This window comes from Phocoena sinus, chromosome 6 (genome assembly GCF_008692025.1).
Source record: "Phocoena sinus isolate mPhoSin1 chromosome 6, mPhoSin1.pri, whole genome shotgun sequence".
NCBI lineage: Eukaryota > Metazoa > Chordata > Mammalia > Artiodactyla > Phocoenidae > Phocoena > Phocoena sinus.
This window is the reverse complement of record NC_045768.1, coordinates 54,941,438-54,958,735: the sequence shown is the minus strand read 5'-3', so window position 1 is coordinate 54,958,735 and position 17,298 is coordinate 54,941,438. Positions and strand designations below refer to the sequence as shown.

General features: G+C 38.5%; 1 protein-coding gene across 7 annotated transcripts in view; it reads left to right on the top strand.

The window, feature by feature from the left end:
* GLIS3 (GLIS family zinc finger 3) overlaps positions 1-17,298 on the top strand; it is a 702,615-nt gene that overhangs the window by 574,921 nt on the left and 110,396 nt on the right. For all 7 annotated transcript variants that reach the window (XR_004350388.1, XM_032635007.1, XM_032635005.1 and 4 more), the window contains one exon: positions 13,641-13,802. Coding sequence is in view for 6 of the 7 variants with exons in the window: in XM_032635007.1 (XP_032490898.1) it covers positions 13,641-13,802 (162 nt within the window). In the remaining variant the exon portion in view is untranslated. The remainder of the gene's footprint in view (positions 1-13,640; positions 13,803-17,298) is intronic.

Here is a 17,298-nt window from a genome sequence, read left to right as displayed (position 1 = left end):
ACAGAGACTGCTTTCCTGGAAAAGGTATATTTAAGCTAAGCTCGAAAAGATGAGTCATATTTAACCAGGGAAATAGGAGGAAAACATTTTTCCAGGCCAAGGAAGTAGCATGTGCAAATGCCTTGAAGTAAGAAAGGGCATGACGGCTCAAGGAACTGAAAGACCAATGTGGCTGAAGCCGAAGGAGCGAAGGGGAGGACGGTGAGGTGAGGATGAGGCTGAAGAGTAGGCAGGAGCCAGATAAAAGCAAGTCCTTGGAAGCCATGGTTAGGCTTTGGTCTTTATCCCAAAACCAATGAGAAACCTTTAAAGAATTTGACACGGGACAGACATGATCAGATTTGTAGTTTTCAACCAATTACTCTGGCAGCAGCGTGGAGACTACATGGTGGATGAGGGCACAAGTGGGAGGGGGAGACCTATTAGGAGATTACTGAGGTAGACCACGTGGGAGAAGTTGGTGGCTTAGTCTAGGGGAGGTCAGATGTTGATGGAAGAAGTAGACATGTTTGAGAGATACTTCTGAGGACCTAGATATTAGAGATGGGTGTGTGAAAGAGGGCTGTCAAGGGTTACTTCCATGTGCTGGGCTGTACTGTTGGGTAAATAGAGAGCAAGGAGTGAAGCTGTGTTTTGGGGGAAAGGTCATTGTTAAATGTTGGAATATTTACTTTGAGGTACCTTGGACCATCAGTATACAGAGATATTGAATAGACAGTGCGACCTGGAGCTCAGAGGAGAGGTCTAGGCCAAGTTTAACAGTTGATAACCCTGTGATTTCTGATGTGATACAGTTAGGAACCATATATCCAACAAAGTAAAGTGAACTGTTTTTCTCTTTCTGGATGAATTTTGCTTCAAATTAGAAGTGCTACGACAAATATTTAGGCAAATAATCATTAACCATTTTTCAAAAAGAACATTTATTGAGCACCTAATACATATTAGGCACCTATTAGATTATGGGAACTGTTAAAACATCTTTCTTTTCTCCATAAGTAAAGTTACTTTGAAGAAAGGCTTAGCCACATAGGCATCTAAGAAGGACCAAGTTTTGTCGCCACTGGTAAATTAGTAGTAAATTCAGAAGCCCCTTCATTTGATGAAATGAGTTAAGGGTTCATGCTGTATTTTATTGTTTGGCTGAGTATGCAGCCTTGAAGTTCTTTCAGAATGCTCAGGTTGACTATTTCACATTAGGTCTGATGTTGTATTTGTTTCCAGCAGCATAAGCATCTGAGTGATTTACAGATGCATACCACTTTTTTTTTTTAATTTGAGAATTACAGTTATTAAAACAAAAGATTATCCCAAGAACATAAGGCTCACAATACTTTTTAGTCATTATCAATGACTTCCCTTTATGCTCAGACTTTGGTGAGAATGATTGGTATAATTTAGGATAGTTGATGGTATTTTCTGTAGTGAATTTAAACTACTAATATTTTTCACTTCGTAAAGGGGCAAAAGAAAAAGCGTGTTTGGATTCCTTCCAAAGCATATTTTTTCCTTTATCTCTTTAACCTCTTGAGAAATAACATTACCTTGGCGTTGTATAGAGGAAATGGTTAAATAATTGAGCCAGAAGGCCATGATTCTGGTTATCCATCTGACACTAGCTCTATGTCTGTGGCAAATCACCTGACTTCTCTAGGCCTCGATTTTCTTCACTTGTAAAAGGGGGATAATAATACTAGATAATTTGAATACATGAAAGAAATAATGGTTAACTTTTATTGGAAATTTACTCTGTGCTAAGTATTTTCACGTCAGGATTGTTGGCTCTGTAAGATGGCTAAGGACATAAAGCAAGAAACATATCTTAGAAACAATATCTTTTACTCATTTTTTTACTTCTTTGGAGAATAAGAAACAATTGTAATTTAAATTCATCAAATTAAAACATCTGAGATGATCCACATACACCACAAACTTGACAATTTTAGGTAATATTTTATGTAGCCCTATTATTCTTGTGATAAATGGAGTCATGTTCAGGGCCAGGGAGGGGAGGGTTGAAGTTGCATTAAGTAGAATAGTCAAGGGGATTGAGATTACAATTCTTAGCCAAGGTATTTGCTTAAGAATTGTAGGGATCAGACTCAGTGCATGCATACAGTGATTGAATACTCTGTGGGTCTCAATACCTAAAAGGTCATACTTGGAAGGGGTTAATGAATTTGATGATAGTTTCTTGCCCATGGGTGAACCATGGACATATATATAGGAAGGTGATTTTCTCAACAAAACAAAAAGGCGAAGGGCTCAGAGATGGGATAGGTAGTTTAAAATCAGAACCAGGAAGGAGAAGAGCAAGTAGAAGAATTGGGAGATGTTCTGAGCACCTGCTACTTGCCAGTCAGGCATGTGATGGGAAAGCCATGCAGAAAAGCTCAGCTGTGAAAGAAAGAATATTGGAGATGATGCACTTTGGAAGCAAGTGAGTGAGTGGCCTTGACAAATCTTGTGGGTTGTCACAAAAGATTGTCAGTTCTCGGACTGTGAAGCTGCATCCCTCTGAGCTCACACCTTTGTAATGGCTGCCAGGGCTAATGCAAGGTTTTAGTTCCATTATTTTCATATCTGCTTCTTTTTTAAGCAGCCAGACACAGATGACTTTTAGCAAGTACAGAACTTATATTTAAGCAATGCATAATGAAAATCGACGGCTTTTTGTTGAGAAAAGCATGGTGTCAGGAAAATATCCCTGCCACACTCTTTCCTCCTGTCACAGTGGTGGAAATTTTACATTTGAAAGTGAAAAGGCTTAAGATATAATTTTTTAATCCCATCTTTCCTGCCCACTTGCATCTCTTCCAAAGCTTGTCAGGGCCAGATCTGGAAAAGTAAGAGCCATTAAAAATTTGGCATCTTGCACTCTGTTTTTTGGAGTAAATTCAGTGTGGGCCAATTTATGGTAAATTATTCTCTTCGTGTGTGAATTTCCTTTTCTCTCTTGGCAAATTCATGCTTGCCTCTATACCCCTGCACACAGATCTTAAATATACACATTTATTACAGAATCTGTGTGGGATATGTGTGCAAGTGTTAGTGTGTGCCCATGGCTGTACCCACAAGTACATATGCACATATTTGCACCTGTGTGCCTATATGATAGCAAATTGACTTAAACAGTTTGTCTTGGAAGTTTGTGTTGCTGTATGTATGTTAGCATACATTCTGTTGCAACCCACAAACAGTTTCTCAGTCAAGAGATGACAGAATTCAGCAATCATTTTGGGAAACACCATAGTAAATAAATATATTGCTTAGCTCTGTTAAACCAAGCATGCCAATTCTTAATAAAACTGAAGGCAAGCAGTGGCATTTCTCCTCTTTGCAGTCAAAGACAATTACAGGGGAGCCAGTCCACTGCCAACAGGAAAGGCAGAGCCAAGGCCTTGCTACGGCCCCTTGCACTCTGAATACAGAAAGCTCTGGGTTTAGGCATGGTTATAACCTGGGATTATATGGGGCTGTAATGGCTGCCTCCCATTCAGAGAGGCTGGCTATAGGATGGTGAGCAGAGGCATGGCATGGGAAATTGATTGACCTGCTCTTTGGAGATATTTGACTCAGGCAGTTTAGGGCAAGGTCCCAAAGATCTTTTTTCTTTGCACGAGGCTCTTTCCTGGCATATTTGAGAGCATATTAGCTCAGCTTAGGGCAATTTACATCAGTTTATTTTCCTTTATGAATGAAGAAGGCACACATTTATGTGCCTTGAATTACTGGTAATAACATGTTCCCAATGGGTCTGTGTATGTTTAGCTCAAGTTGGTGTGGTAGGAAGACCGCTCACTCCCTTCACCAGTATTGCTACAGATTTCTCAGAACATCAGTAAAGAAGTTAATGCATTGCATCTACAAAAAAATACAGCCATATGTTGTTATTAGTATTGTTTCCCCATGTGATTAGATATTAAAATAATTATATGTTTTACAGTAATTCTATAGAACATTAAAATAGAGCAAAACCCATAAAGCATTTTACAGCTTTTGCGATGTTGACCATTTGATGTCATCAAGAATGGTAACTGGCCCTACCTAATTAAAAGGCCTTAATGAGCTTACTACACAAGGAAGTCTAGGAAATCAATATGCTTTTTATACAAAGAGTTCATTCTCTCCATTTCATTTAGCATTTATTTAGCAAATAATCTGTGGTCACTTTGAGCATATGCCAAGCACTGTACCCAGTGCTGGCCATAAAAAGATTAATAAGACTCAGTCACTTATCCTCATAAAGCTCACAGCCTACTGGGGGAGACAAACAATCCAATTAGTGTATCTCCAGGCATTACCAAGGCAGTGGGCAAGGCTTGGTTTGTGTGTGTAGGGAGTGGCCCATTGTGCCTTGGTGAAAGCATAAAGGAAGGCATCACAGAGGAGGTGACACCAAGCTAAAGGTTCAGTAGGATGTCACCAGGCACAGGGAGTAGCACAAGCGGAGGCAGAGGCAAAGCAGAGCATGCTGCTTAATTAGGGAACCGCAGCTGGACTGGCCTGGAGTCCAGTGGGAAGGGTGGGAGGAGAGAGGGGAGGGGACAGGCCTGACCGCATACATGCCAAGACCTTCTTTGACCCGTAGCCTCTCTCTCCTTCTCTGTTTCTGTTTTTCTACTTCTCCTTTGCTTTTGCTTACTTAGTTCTCTTTTACTTCATCTATCCCTATCTGTCTTCTGAAATTTGAGAGACCTTTAAGAGAAACTAGAGTTTTAGAGAATGTTTCTGCCATTTTTCTGAAATGCAAAAAATAATGCCTAAAATCCAAAAGATGATTCCTCCAATATCTCTGTTTTCCTCACCTTTAGTATATAGAAAATAATTTGAGGGTGTTGGAGTAGGCTGGGTCAGATTCAGAATTTGTTCTGAGTATATGTCTATCTCCTGGAATGTACTGTGAATGCAGAAAAGGTAGGATGGGGCTTCCCTGGTGGTGCAGCAGTTAAGAATCCGCCTGCCAAGGCAGGGGACACGGGTTCGTGCCCCGGTCCGGGAAGATTCCACATGCCGTGGAGCGGCTAGGCCCATGAGCCATGGCCGCTGAGCCTGCGCATCTGGAGCCTGTGCTCCGCAACGGGAGAGGCCACAACAGTGAGAGGCCCGTGTACCGCAAAAAAAATAAAATAAAATAATTATAAAAAAAAAAAGAAAAGGTAGGATGGAGCCTGGTGGTTCTTTTGTATCATCCACACAGCCTATAAAGTGCTGAATGTACAAGAAACTCAGTATTCCCTGGTCCATTGGTATATAGACTGATACTTAAAAAATTGGAAAAATTGTTTTCTTTAATATAGAGTAGCAAAATACATGACAGTTGCTTTTATATGTAGACTTTATATATACTTAATAGAAGTACTGTGTAGATCCATGTATATGGAATTGTATATGACTATGTGGTGGTCAGAAACACAGATACACAGAAAATTAAAAATACACAAAATACACAGAAAATTAAATAGTTTGATTTCTTTTAGGTATATTTATTCAGGGCCAACGACATAGCCTTAAATATATTTGCTCTACTGACATGTAATCAAAGTGCATTTATTGAGGTCTGACTGTGAACCTCTGAAGGATACATGCTCTAGTGGATATATATTTGCAGACTGCATGAAATCAATGCTAATAAACAACAACAAAATTCAGGCAACTTATTGTTATGTTTAAACAACCCCCAAACAACCAGTTTTCCATTATTTACCCACTCACGGAACAATTATTTGCTTGACATTGTAGTTTTCTGGCGTTGTATTGACACAACATGAATAATATATGATATTTTATATCTGTTGAATAACCGGAGACAGCCATATGATATGTTTTAAATATCAGTGTTGCACTGTGGAGTATTCTTTTTCCAGTTGTGAATATAATGCCCATGATGAGGTTCCATTTATCCCCAGCTCCTTTCAATTTTTATAAACCAGACACTTGATAATTTCCATAAAAATTTAATATGGTTCAAATGTTGGCACAAAAATAACATATTTCTCTCTACATTGTCATGTAGCTTCTCCAAAACATTTTTTCCATTTTCAATTTTTATGTTACACCCTTATTTATTTTGCCACCTCATTTAGAGTGTCCTTTTAAAGATCAGCTGCTGCCCATGACCCAAAATGTTAAAAAACAACAAATTGCCTTAAACCGATAAGAAACACATACATACTGCCCATTTAGGTAACCTTTGTTTTATACAGATTTCTTAATCAAAAACAAGAAGCACAACAAGCCAGGAAGTTGCATTTATGAGCTAGTTAATAGATTCATTTTGTACACTAGAATAAGAAGGAGAAACATAGTAACTGGGATCTCTTTATTACAGTTTAGGAAAACATTACAGAAAGGGTTTTATATTAATTCTACAAAATTTTAATAGTTCCAGAAAATCTGGATAAATGAGTATAGTAGGCCATTTCAGAATGCCAGATGAGTGGCATGCACTGAAGTGGTTGACTCATTGAAGCCAAAGTGTCAGAGTCTCTTCCCCACTCTGGCTGCCCCAGCCAAGCCAAGGGACCGGGAAACTTTGAAGGCTGTCCTAGGAAATGCAAGTGCAAATCTATTTAGGTGTTTGGAATCTTTGGAAAATCACTTGGGAGTGCACTGATTTCCTTGAAGTAAAGAGAAATATCAAATTAACCAGGGTTACCCTACCACAATTTTAAATAATTTTCCAGCTTCTCTTGGTAGAACTTTGAAATATTTTAAAATCAGATATTACCTTTAACAACCAAAAGGAAACATAGAAACTCGTTTTCTGTGGGTACCTTCTTCCGTTATGGATGAGAAGGTGATTAGACTGAAAACATGAGTAAAATCACAAAGTGAGAACCTGCAGAGACATCTTCTCCATCCTCGTTACAGAATTAATAGTCTGAATGAAGCATGGAGAGGAAGGAACTCCATATTATTCAGTTTAATAAATTCATGAACTGGATACTTTTTGTTTACTTGTTTGTTTGCTGTACGCAGGCCTCTCACTGTTGTGGCCTCTCCCGTTGCGGAGCACAGGCTCCGGACGCACAGGCTCAGCGGCCATGGCTCACGGGCCCAGCTGCTCCGCGGCATGTGGGATCTTCCCGGACTGGGACACGAACCCATGTCCCCTGCATCGGCAGGCGGACTCTCAACCACTGTGCCACCAGGGAAGCCCTAGATACTTTTTAAAAGCCTCAAAACATTTGAATTATTTTCTTTTTCTCCCTTTATGTAACACTTTATACAAACTGATGTGGTAAATACTAAGATTTGCTGGAGCATCCAGTCCTAATAAGAATGCACTGGGAACAGAAACCACAGGGTGGCACGAGGCAAGCCGTATGTCCAAATGCGAATGAGAGTGAAGGAGAAACAAGATCAGATTGCCCCAATGTGCTTCTGCAGTCTTTCTGTTTTGATTTCTTGTCCTTTTTTCCCCCTGACTTTTCTTCTTCTTTTCTTCCCCCAGACAACACTTTCTGTTCTCTTCCCAACCTAAGTTTAACAATTAGACTTTACTCTTCTGTACTTTTAAGGAGAAAGCAGCAATAGTTTGGTTCATCAAAAGTAAGCCCTTTACTTTTTTATTCTTGCTCTAGTTCTTTTTTTATTTTATCTCTTTTTTTTTTTTTTCTTTAAATCCCATCAAACTGTACATATTCAACCTGAGGGTGGTTTCATGATCCCTAGAACCTTACTTCTCAAACTGGAATCTTTGAACATTCAACATTTAGAAGTATGACCTAGGAGATAGTTAGAAATGCAGAATCTCAGGCCCTACTCCACACCTACTGAATAACAATCTGTATTTTAATAAGATGCCCAAGTGACTTATGAGCACATAAAGATGGGAAGCACTGTCCTGGAAGGAAACTTATAAATCTCAGCTGAACATATGAGTCAGATTTCTCACCTCTTCTCAGATGTGTGGAGTGGCTCTGGGCCCTCAGCCGTGCCTTTGGCCCCCTCTTTCTGAGTCACAGAAGAAGCCATCTTTCATTTATACCTTTTGCAGGTATGGCCATGATTCAAGTGGACTTGAACTCCTGGGCTTACTGTGGAAGTCATCTTGACTATATCCACAGTGTTATAAATATTTGCTGACCTTTCCACCAAAGCCTTTCGCCTCTGTTGTCTTTGGGCTGTACCTGGAAGTTGTAAACTAGCATATAATTCATCAGTCAGTCCCCAGCGCTGCACAGCATGACGCAGTATCAGCTGTCACTAATGGGATTAATTGGTCTTGACTGATGAAATTGTAAAACTTATTCTTCCAAGGGTCGTAAACACTGAGCCTTAATTGAAATCAAATGTATATTTTTAAAAAGCGTGTCCAGCATCATAGACTCCTTTCTGTTTTGGTTTTGTTGACACTAGTGATGGTATAGAAACCTGACTGGGAAAGGTTTGCTGTTATTACTGCTTTGAATACGAACTTGTGCTTCTCAACACTCTAAATTGCTGATTAGGGGAGGGAGTAATATTCTACTTGATTACTGGTTACACATATGGAATAAATCCTATTTTAATGGTGTCTAATGAGTCTTTCCTTTTCAAAACCTTACACAAAAGCCTCTAATAGAAAGGGAAAGTAATATTTCAAAGGTCATCTTAATGCCACTTAATGTCAACAATCTGTAATCAAGCCTATATATATAGAGAGAGAGAGAGATGGTGATTACAGACCAGTTGTGATCCTTTAAATATGAAATAATCTCCTAAATTAACAAAGTGGTGCAAGCTAAGGATCTCTGGATTTGAGGTAACTTATACTTTTTAATTAAGGTTTGTTACTTGAAAACAGCCTCAGAGTTAAAGAGATTTTTCTCAGAGTGAGGCTTCATACAATGCAGTATTTTCAAAACCCCATGAGATTTAAAATTCTGTTGCTTACAGTTTCATGCATTGTTCTTACATGTGTCTGTAAAGCCACTGAAATGTGCGATTGGAAAATGATGACTCCCCGTCAGTGCTTTTTTCTCAGCAGTGAAATGTAGTAGGCGCTAGAAACATGGGATGTTTTGTTGGTCAGGAGGCCACTGAGGGAACTGTTAGGCATACCTGTTTCAGAACTAGACATCTGCTTGGCAACAGATTAAATAATCAGGAGTTTAAAGAATCTCTAGTATGACATTGGCATTCTGGAATTTTGTCTCATTTGCAGTGCAAATGGAGATAACCCTGCTTTATCCTGGGATGGAGATGTTTCCTTTCAGTCCAGGGCTGCTGCAAGCCCATATGACTCTTGTCCCAATTAGAAATGAGTGAATTCTGCAAGACACTTTACTTCTGTCAGGAGATTTTCTTAAGAACATTAACAGTGATTACAAAATGAATGGCATTCCAAACTCACACTGTAGCATCTGAATCTCCTGGAGGGCCCCTTAACACTCAGACGTCTGGGCCCACACCCCCAGGTTTCTGTTCTGTAAGTCTGGGGTTGGGCCAGAGAATTTGTGTTTCTGACAAGTTCCCAAGGGTATGCCGATGCTGCAGGTCCGCACACCGTGTCTTTGAGAGTCACTGCTCAAGGTTCACCATTGTGTGACCTGTCCAGCCATATGCATTGATCTTGCTTCCATCTTCCCATGAGTAAAATTTGCATTCATCTTGTTCCTCTCATTGCTTAACACATAGTGCCATGCTCATAGGGCTTACTCAGTATTGGTCGGGGGAAAAAAAGAATGCTATTTAGATAAAATTACTAATGGGTACCAGACCCATTTCCCACCACCACTCCCTCCCGTATTACCATTCTGCATTTGTCTCTCTTTTTGTTCCACTTTTCCTTCTTCTGCTACCCCCTTGGATTCTGAGAGCTTGTTTATTTGTTGTTTTTCTCTCGTCTTCCTATATATGGCTTGTGTTTGAACCACGGGCATCTTCAGGCCTGATGACCCAGCTGTGTGTCAATGGGCCTTAGGTTCCTGGCTCTACAGGAAGTCCAGGAAGGGGATGACCAGGGACTAAGATATTGGTCAATTTTTGTATAGAGGTTGGTTCGTGGCAATGACACAAGCAGTCAGGTGACAATTTGGACCTTAGATCTCAGGATAGACTCTACACTTCAGGAATCTTGATGAGAAAGTTTGTGGTCAAATTCAAGGAAACTCTCCTTCTATGATTCCGGCTTACCTTTATGTTTAGATGTTCCTTTACAAGGTGAGACTCATTTTGAAAGATTTTGAAAACATGAAGAAATATAAGTAGAAAACAAAGCATCCATTTACTCAAACACCCAAAACATCCAGTTTAGCTGTATTTTGTAACACTCTTGTGTAGTTCTACCTAAATGTTAGTTTATTTTTAATGCATTGGCATTTAATTGAACTTATAAATCTTGGGGTAAAATTGCCTGAGGGAGAGGAAACTCCTGTGCTGAATTACAGGTTTATTCCCATAATGAATGATAATGATTCATTATGAAATCATTTGCTTTCAAGTTTCATCCAGACACCTTTAGAGAAATGAACAGCACCTAATTTCTCTTCTTGCAGAATTGTTAGTGTGGCACGTACGTTCAATCAGGTGTGATTCTCTGCATACTCCTGTGATGGGTTGGGTGTTAGGAGCACCCCCATGGAGCCATTTGTCAGTTCTTCCATGCTGGATTTTATTGGTTTGGCGTTCATGGTTTCTTCCCAGTGAATTTCTTCAACAAGAGTGAGTGGTTGATGTTTATTATGAGCCCCTGAATACATGGGGTTGCCTTGTTCTTGCCTTTATTCATACAACTCAGTGTGGTCAAATCCCTTCACTCTTAATCTTTTCTCCTGAAAATTGTATAATGCTAGTACAAGTACTACAAATACTTTTGTCTTCTGGCCTTTCTTGTTACAGAGGAAACATCTGAGATCAGTTGGATTTTCATGATTTTACTGATAATCTTTTTGTTGTCATTTTCAGTCTGGGTGCTCATATTTTCCTCCATCTTTGCTATTTTTATTTTTATTTATTTATTTATTTATTTCTTGTGGTACGCGGGCCTTTCACTTTTGTGGCCTCTCCCGTTGCGGAGCACAGGCTCTGGACACGCAGGCTCAGCGGCCATGGCTCACAGGCCCAGCTGCTCCGCGGCACGTGGGATCTTCCCGGACCGGGGCTCGAACCCTTGTCCCCTGCATCGGCAGGCGGACTCTCAACCACTGCGCCACCAGGGAAGCCCATCTTTGCTATTTTTAAAAAATGGTCAGGGTGTTCTGAGCTATAGTTTACTTTTCACTGATTTGCTTGGAATGTAGCAAGCTCTTTGGTCTTTGATCATTACTTCTGTTAACAATAACACTAGCAATTAACTGAGTTCAACTGGACATTTACATGGACATTTAACTGGAGAGACCTTAGAAATGCTAATCTACATTCATTTTACATCTGATGAAGTGGGCAGTTGGAATTAGTTCTAGGACATGTTTGGGATCCCCTCTAATCACTCTGTGGTAGATCCAGGGGTCTTATCTGTCTGGTGCTCACAGAAACCTCATTAATATATTCTAAAGTGGTCCTCCACTCCCATGTTGGTGCTGAGACAGTGCAGCCTTCTCTCTGACCAAGAGCTAGGGTGACTATAGAAGGGAGTGGTTGTTGGGGCCTACTCAGGTCTGGGTATGCACCCCTGGAGCTGGCCCCAGAATGGTGCCCACCCTACAAAACAGCCTTGCTAGGAACTAGGCTACAGGCTTGATGCGTCCAAAACCACAAGCTCATTTTAGACCTAAGTGTGGTCTACCAGGTGATTCTAAGACAAATGAACTGAGCTCCAGAAGTTTGCACTGAGTTATCATTCAGAGTGAACCTTAAAAACAGAGGTTTGGTTGGCAGAGGCCTCTTAGCCATGAATTGGGGGTTATCTTTGAGCCCCTTTATTCTCAGATTTGAGACCCATTTGAAAACCTGAAGAAATAAACCACTTAAGTCCCCTCTCCCTCTAGCGATATAACATTATATGCCTTTCACTCTTCGTCAGCAATCATCTTCTGTTCGGGCTAAATTTATTTTTATGTGAAATAGAAATCAGGAAAACACCAAAATTATTTTAAGCAAAATATCAAAATTGAAATAAACCAACATATGTCTGTGAAACATGTATAACTCTCAATCAAAAAGAAGTGCAACTTTCATAAATTTCTTAAAATACTCCAGCATGCAAAATCTGGACAACTTAAATAGATGGAATTGTGACATGTTCGATTATTCTTCCTCCTTAGTTCATCCTTTACTTAAAGGTGAAAATTCAAATAACCAAAACCTGGCCAGCTCTGTGTCATCCCTTCATGGACAATGTACTCATCTGTTATAATAAGTAAGAGAACCAAGGAATTTTATAGCATTTCTTGTAGTAAGCTTAAGTTATACCTGCTAATTTTTAATGAAAACCATCTTCAATTTACCCTTCTTTACTTCTGTTCTCCCCACCAGCCCCACATTCCTCTCTAAGGAGTGAGGTTTCTTAATTGCAGTAAACATATTATGTTTTGTTCTGATAGTTTGGGGTTTTTCTTCTTTTGGCCATGCTCCGCAGCATGTGGGATCTTGGTTCCCCGACCAGGGATCAAACCCGCACCTGCTGCATTGGAAGCGCAGAGGCTTAACCACTGGACCACCAGGGAAGTCCCTGATAGTTTTTTAATTCAGTTTTCCTTGCATTGGGAACTCTAATGGCATTAAAATTGTCAAAAGGACATAATATTCTGGGGCTTAGCATCAAAGAGAAAGTTAAAGGATAAAGGCCCATCTCACATTTATGCTTCATGTATAGGCTTTCTCTAACACATTTTCTATTAGATTGTCACTTCAAGGATTGAAATCACTTTGACCCTCTAATAGTAGCTGATATTTTGCCCACAGAAGACAGTAAGTAAATATTACCATCAATAAATATTATTGACAAACCAATGAAGCATTTCTTGAGATCTTCAACTTTTTATTTTAAGCTCTTCTCTTTAAGAACCAGGTAACAAAATTTCTTAAAAAAATAGAAATAAATAAAACTATAACTTTATTTGGAATATGATTTAGCAGTAAACGAATTGTCTTCCATTCCCTTTTTAAAAGCATGTTAAAAACTTTATCTCATTAGGCTTGGCATCACCCTGTATATTAACAGGGTCACTCTTGGGAGTTGAAAACCACTTAAGATAGAGTTAAGAAAGTTTATGATCTTAATGATTCAGCAGACACATGTCCTTTTCATCTCTCACTCTTGGATAGTCTATTTACTTTTTTTTCTCATACATCACTCTTTTTTTGTTAGTTTATTAGTTGTAAAAAGTTTCTTCCTTCCTGGTTCTTTCAATTTGGACCAATTTGGAAATGAAAAAGTGTGTTAATTTTTTAACAAACCTTTAAGGCACGCATTAGTGTATTTTTATTAACTGAGCCAGATGGCTCACAGCAAATTTTCTCTGACATAAGTAATCACAGAAATCAGTTTGGGACCCAAATCTGGTATGGAAAGTGGCATGTATATTCAGTGGAAAAATGCAGTTCACATAAACATACGGATCTTTTTAGAAGTAATATTTTTACTGTTTGGATTTCATTTTATTTTTTTGTTTTAGGCTAAGTACAAACTAAGGACATTTATTTTTCCTGTCCCCCAACCCCAAACATTCAAGGTCCTTCTCAACAACCAAAAATTGTTTTCTTTTTTGCAGTTTGAAGGTTGCAAGAAGGCCTTCTCAAGGCTCGAAAATCTCAAGATTCATTTGCGGAGCCACACAGGCGAGAAGCCGTATTTGTGCCAGCATCCGGGCTGTCAGAAGGCGTTCAGTAACTCCAGTGACCGCGCCAAGCACCAGAGGACACATCTGGACACTGTAAGAACGGCAGGAGCTTTCCAGCTTCCAGCCCCAAGCCCCGGTGTGCGGAAGTGCCCGTTTGACAGTGGGACGGTGAAGGTGTTTGCTTTATGACCTGCAGGTTATAGGGAGAGTGCCAAGGGCAGCAGTGAAACCTGGTAAAGAGCCAGAAGGGGCCCTGTTTGGTTCTTTCTTTTCCATTTTTCTGTAGTCACAAGTTATCCTAAATATTACAGCTGCCTGGGACAAAGGGGGTTCCTTGGTTACCTCTGTATACGAAGCAAAGGCACTTTAGGGGCTGTCGTATAGTAGATTTTAGTACAGAGAATGACTCCTAGAGATTGGACATTGAAGTAAGTGTTCAAATATCAAGATATACTAAGATAGGTAAGATACGCTATTGTTAGAAATAGGAAGCACTTTTTTTCTTACCCTGGTTCTTTTCTTCTTGACATAAGAACTTTGAGACTGGCATGATTTTTGAAAGTGAATCTAGCCTTTTGCTTTAGAAACCACCTGGTATTTTCACCTTCAAGTGATCTAAAAAGAATCAGCAAATCTTTCCCAAGGGTTCAGTTTCATCACGCTTCCTATGTGTTAACAGCCACATATCCATTGACATAAACCTTAACTCTCTTAGTGCTGAAACATTTTGTTCATTTGCTAATGCCCTTTCCTTGACTGTCTTTTATTTTCTAAATTATGTTGATTGTCTTCCTTTGCATTTCTCAGGTTTTGATGCCATTTTCTTTACATGAGGCCAGGTAGATTATATGTAATTTTAGTTCACTTAACAAAGCCATCAGGATAAATGTATTATACACATCACAGATCTCTTATCCCACGTTCTTGCAAGTAATGTATTCATGACAGTACTTTTTCAGTGTTAACATTCTGATGTCTATTATTAAACTACACCAGAATTTGAATTTTTAAAAGATACTGTTATTTCTACACACCTTCTCATACATATTTAAGATTCTTCTGATGTTATAGCTGACATATTTATTAAATTTTATATTAGTCTCTATTAGTCATACTAATAGAAGTCATTTTAGCTATATGTCACATAACCTTTCTAAACAGAATTACCTCCTGATATATATATAAATGGGATGGTTTGCCTAGTAAATATCTGAAATATAATTAGAGTAATATGGGTGTAAGATGGACCCTTTCTGCTATAGCTGAATTGAATTCAGTGATTTTAGGACCAAAAGAATGGAATATTAAGTGAATAAATTTGGTGAATAGCAGTATTTTTTAAAGGTAGAAGAAGGAAAAAAAAGAATGAATTATGTTTAAATGCCCGATTTTATATGTCTAAAATGGTCTTGGTAGAATCTAATAAATTTTCCAATTTGTCATTAAACTTTATCATGGAAGAATGAACATTCATGAGACAAGATTGTCTTGAGAAATTGCTTCTTCTCTAGCTAGTTATCTATAGTTTGAAAGAACTATTGTAAGGCTAAGTGTTATGGCTCTACAATACCCTTCTTTGCTTGGAGCTAATTTTAGCTAATCAAACTAAGAGCATTTTCTAAAATCATTTTGAATTAAAAAATATATATCCCTTTTAAAAACTTTTGAGGAAAGCTACCTAAGATAATAATTTCATGATTAAGTTCAATGCAGTAGCTTTTAAGACTTAGCTGTTTTTATTTTTTTTAATTATTTCTCTATTAAATCTTTTAAAACCATCATTTTTCCTTTGAAGTCCAAACTACCTTCTGTTTAAATTTTTATTGCATTTAACAAATTGGTAAGTTCTTTTAAAATCTTCTACAATTTTAAGAAATTAAACATTTATTTAAAGAAGGAAACTGTAGTTGCTTGTAGAATTTATTATTTAAATTTAGGTCCCCATTCCCTTTCATTAAGTACTCCTTACGCTAATGCTGTCAGAATTTTGGATAAAGTATTTCTTCAGTTAAATGGATTCTTTACTTATAGGAAAATGATTTCCCCATAAAAATTACTGAGTTCATAATTCTAACCCTGAAAAGTGTTATTAATTCATTTCTCTATTAGCATCTTAATGTCTCAACAGGGGAAATAGTTTTATCGTACAAATGGAAAATAATGAAGAATATAGTTTGATGAAGTGTAACATGCCATTTAAAGCTCAGGTAATCTGAGTTAAAATGACCAGCATATCCGTACCACTTAGACCATCCCCTGATGTTGCTCTTTTGGCATACTGATCCCAGGTGGCTGATAGCAGGGCAGAGAGTGACATCTCAAAATCAAATACAAAATGACGTTACCCATTTCTTATCTTTCTAACCCAAGTAATGGTGACTATTGTGATAATTATGGCATCGATTTATATAACACGTTAATATTCCCAAAGATTTTTACATGCAACATCTCTAATGCTCAAAACATGAGCTTATGTGGTCACAGCGTGACTGCCAATAAAGATGTTGGCTAATTGCCCCCATAACACCAGGGCAGGACAGGAAAGACTAGGGCAAGAAAGCTGTGTGAACCAGAAAAGATTCCCAGGATAAAGGAAACCTTTGTTTACCCAATGGAAACTTCCTTGGCAAGTGACTTCAGCCCATAATTGGCTCATCATTTTGCAGAAACTGTGACATATTGAGAGGCTGGTTCATCCATTGTTCACTGTTAGATCCCTGATATGTAACACAGTGTCCAGCGTGTTACGGGAGCAAAAGAGTTGCTGGGTGATTTACTCATTCAATCAATCAGTCAGTCGATGAACAAACACATCAGGTAATCAAACTTAGAATTCAAATTGGGAGTTTCAAACTGAATTATATATTCATGACTTTACCTTGTTCTTGGAATCAAAAATGGTAACAGTAGCAACAAAAAAAGTGAATCACATATATGGCTTCCTGCAGGGCAAATAATATAATCCACATATATGTTGGCCTACAAAATGACAAGCAAGTGCATGAAAACAGGAACAAAATATAAACAGTAGGGGAAAAAAAACTGATTTTTCGGGAGAGTTAGGTCAACAGAATAAGCAGGTTTCTAAAGAAAGAATTCTATTGTAGAGACAGGGTTTTAATTCTCTTCCTTACATTTCACCTCATGCAGGCATAGCTTTAATATGTCACCTGATGAGATACTAAGTAGATGAGTGACTATTAATACATCTTATAAACACAGTTAATCTTGTGATTTTTTTCAGTTCTTAGGATAAGCGATTTTTATTTATTCTACAATTTAAAAGCCGTATTCCCAAAGCTTTGGTTTGAATTTCGTTGTTACAATAGGAATAGTTGCTAAAATTTGAATCAATGTGTAGTGCTCTCATTCATTAATTCATCATTCCTAATTAGCATCTACCAATCACCAGGGACATGAAAATAAAAGATTCTAGACTCTGCCTTAGGCTCCACACCTTACATCTCTCAGGCATATGGGGGAATTGGAGTAGCCAAAACTTGTGTTCTCGTCATGCTCAGCCAAGGGCTTATTCACCTAACCCAGGCTTAACACCAGGACTCCTCTACTACTAATAATATTTATGTTT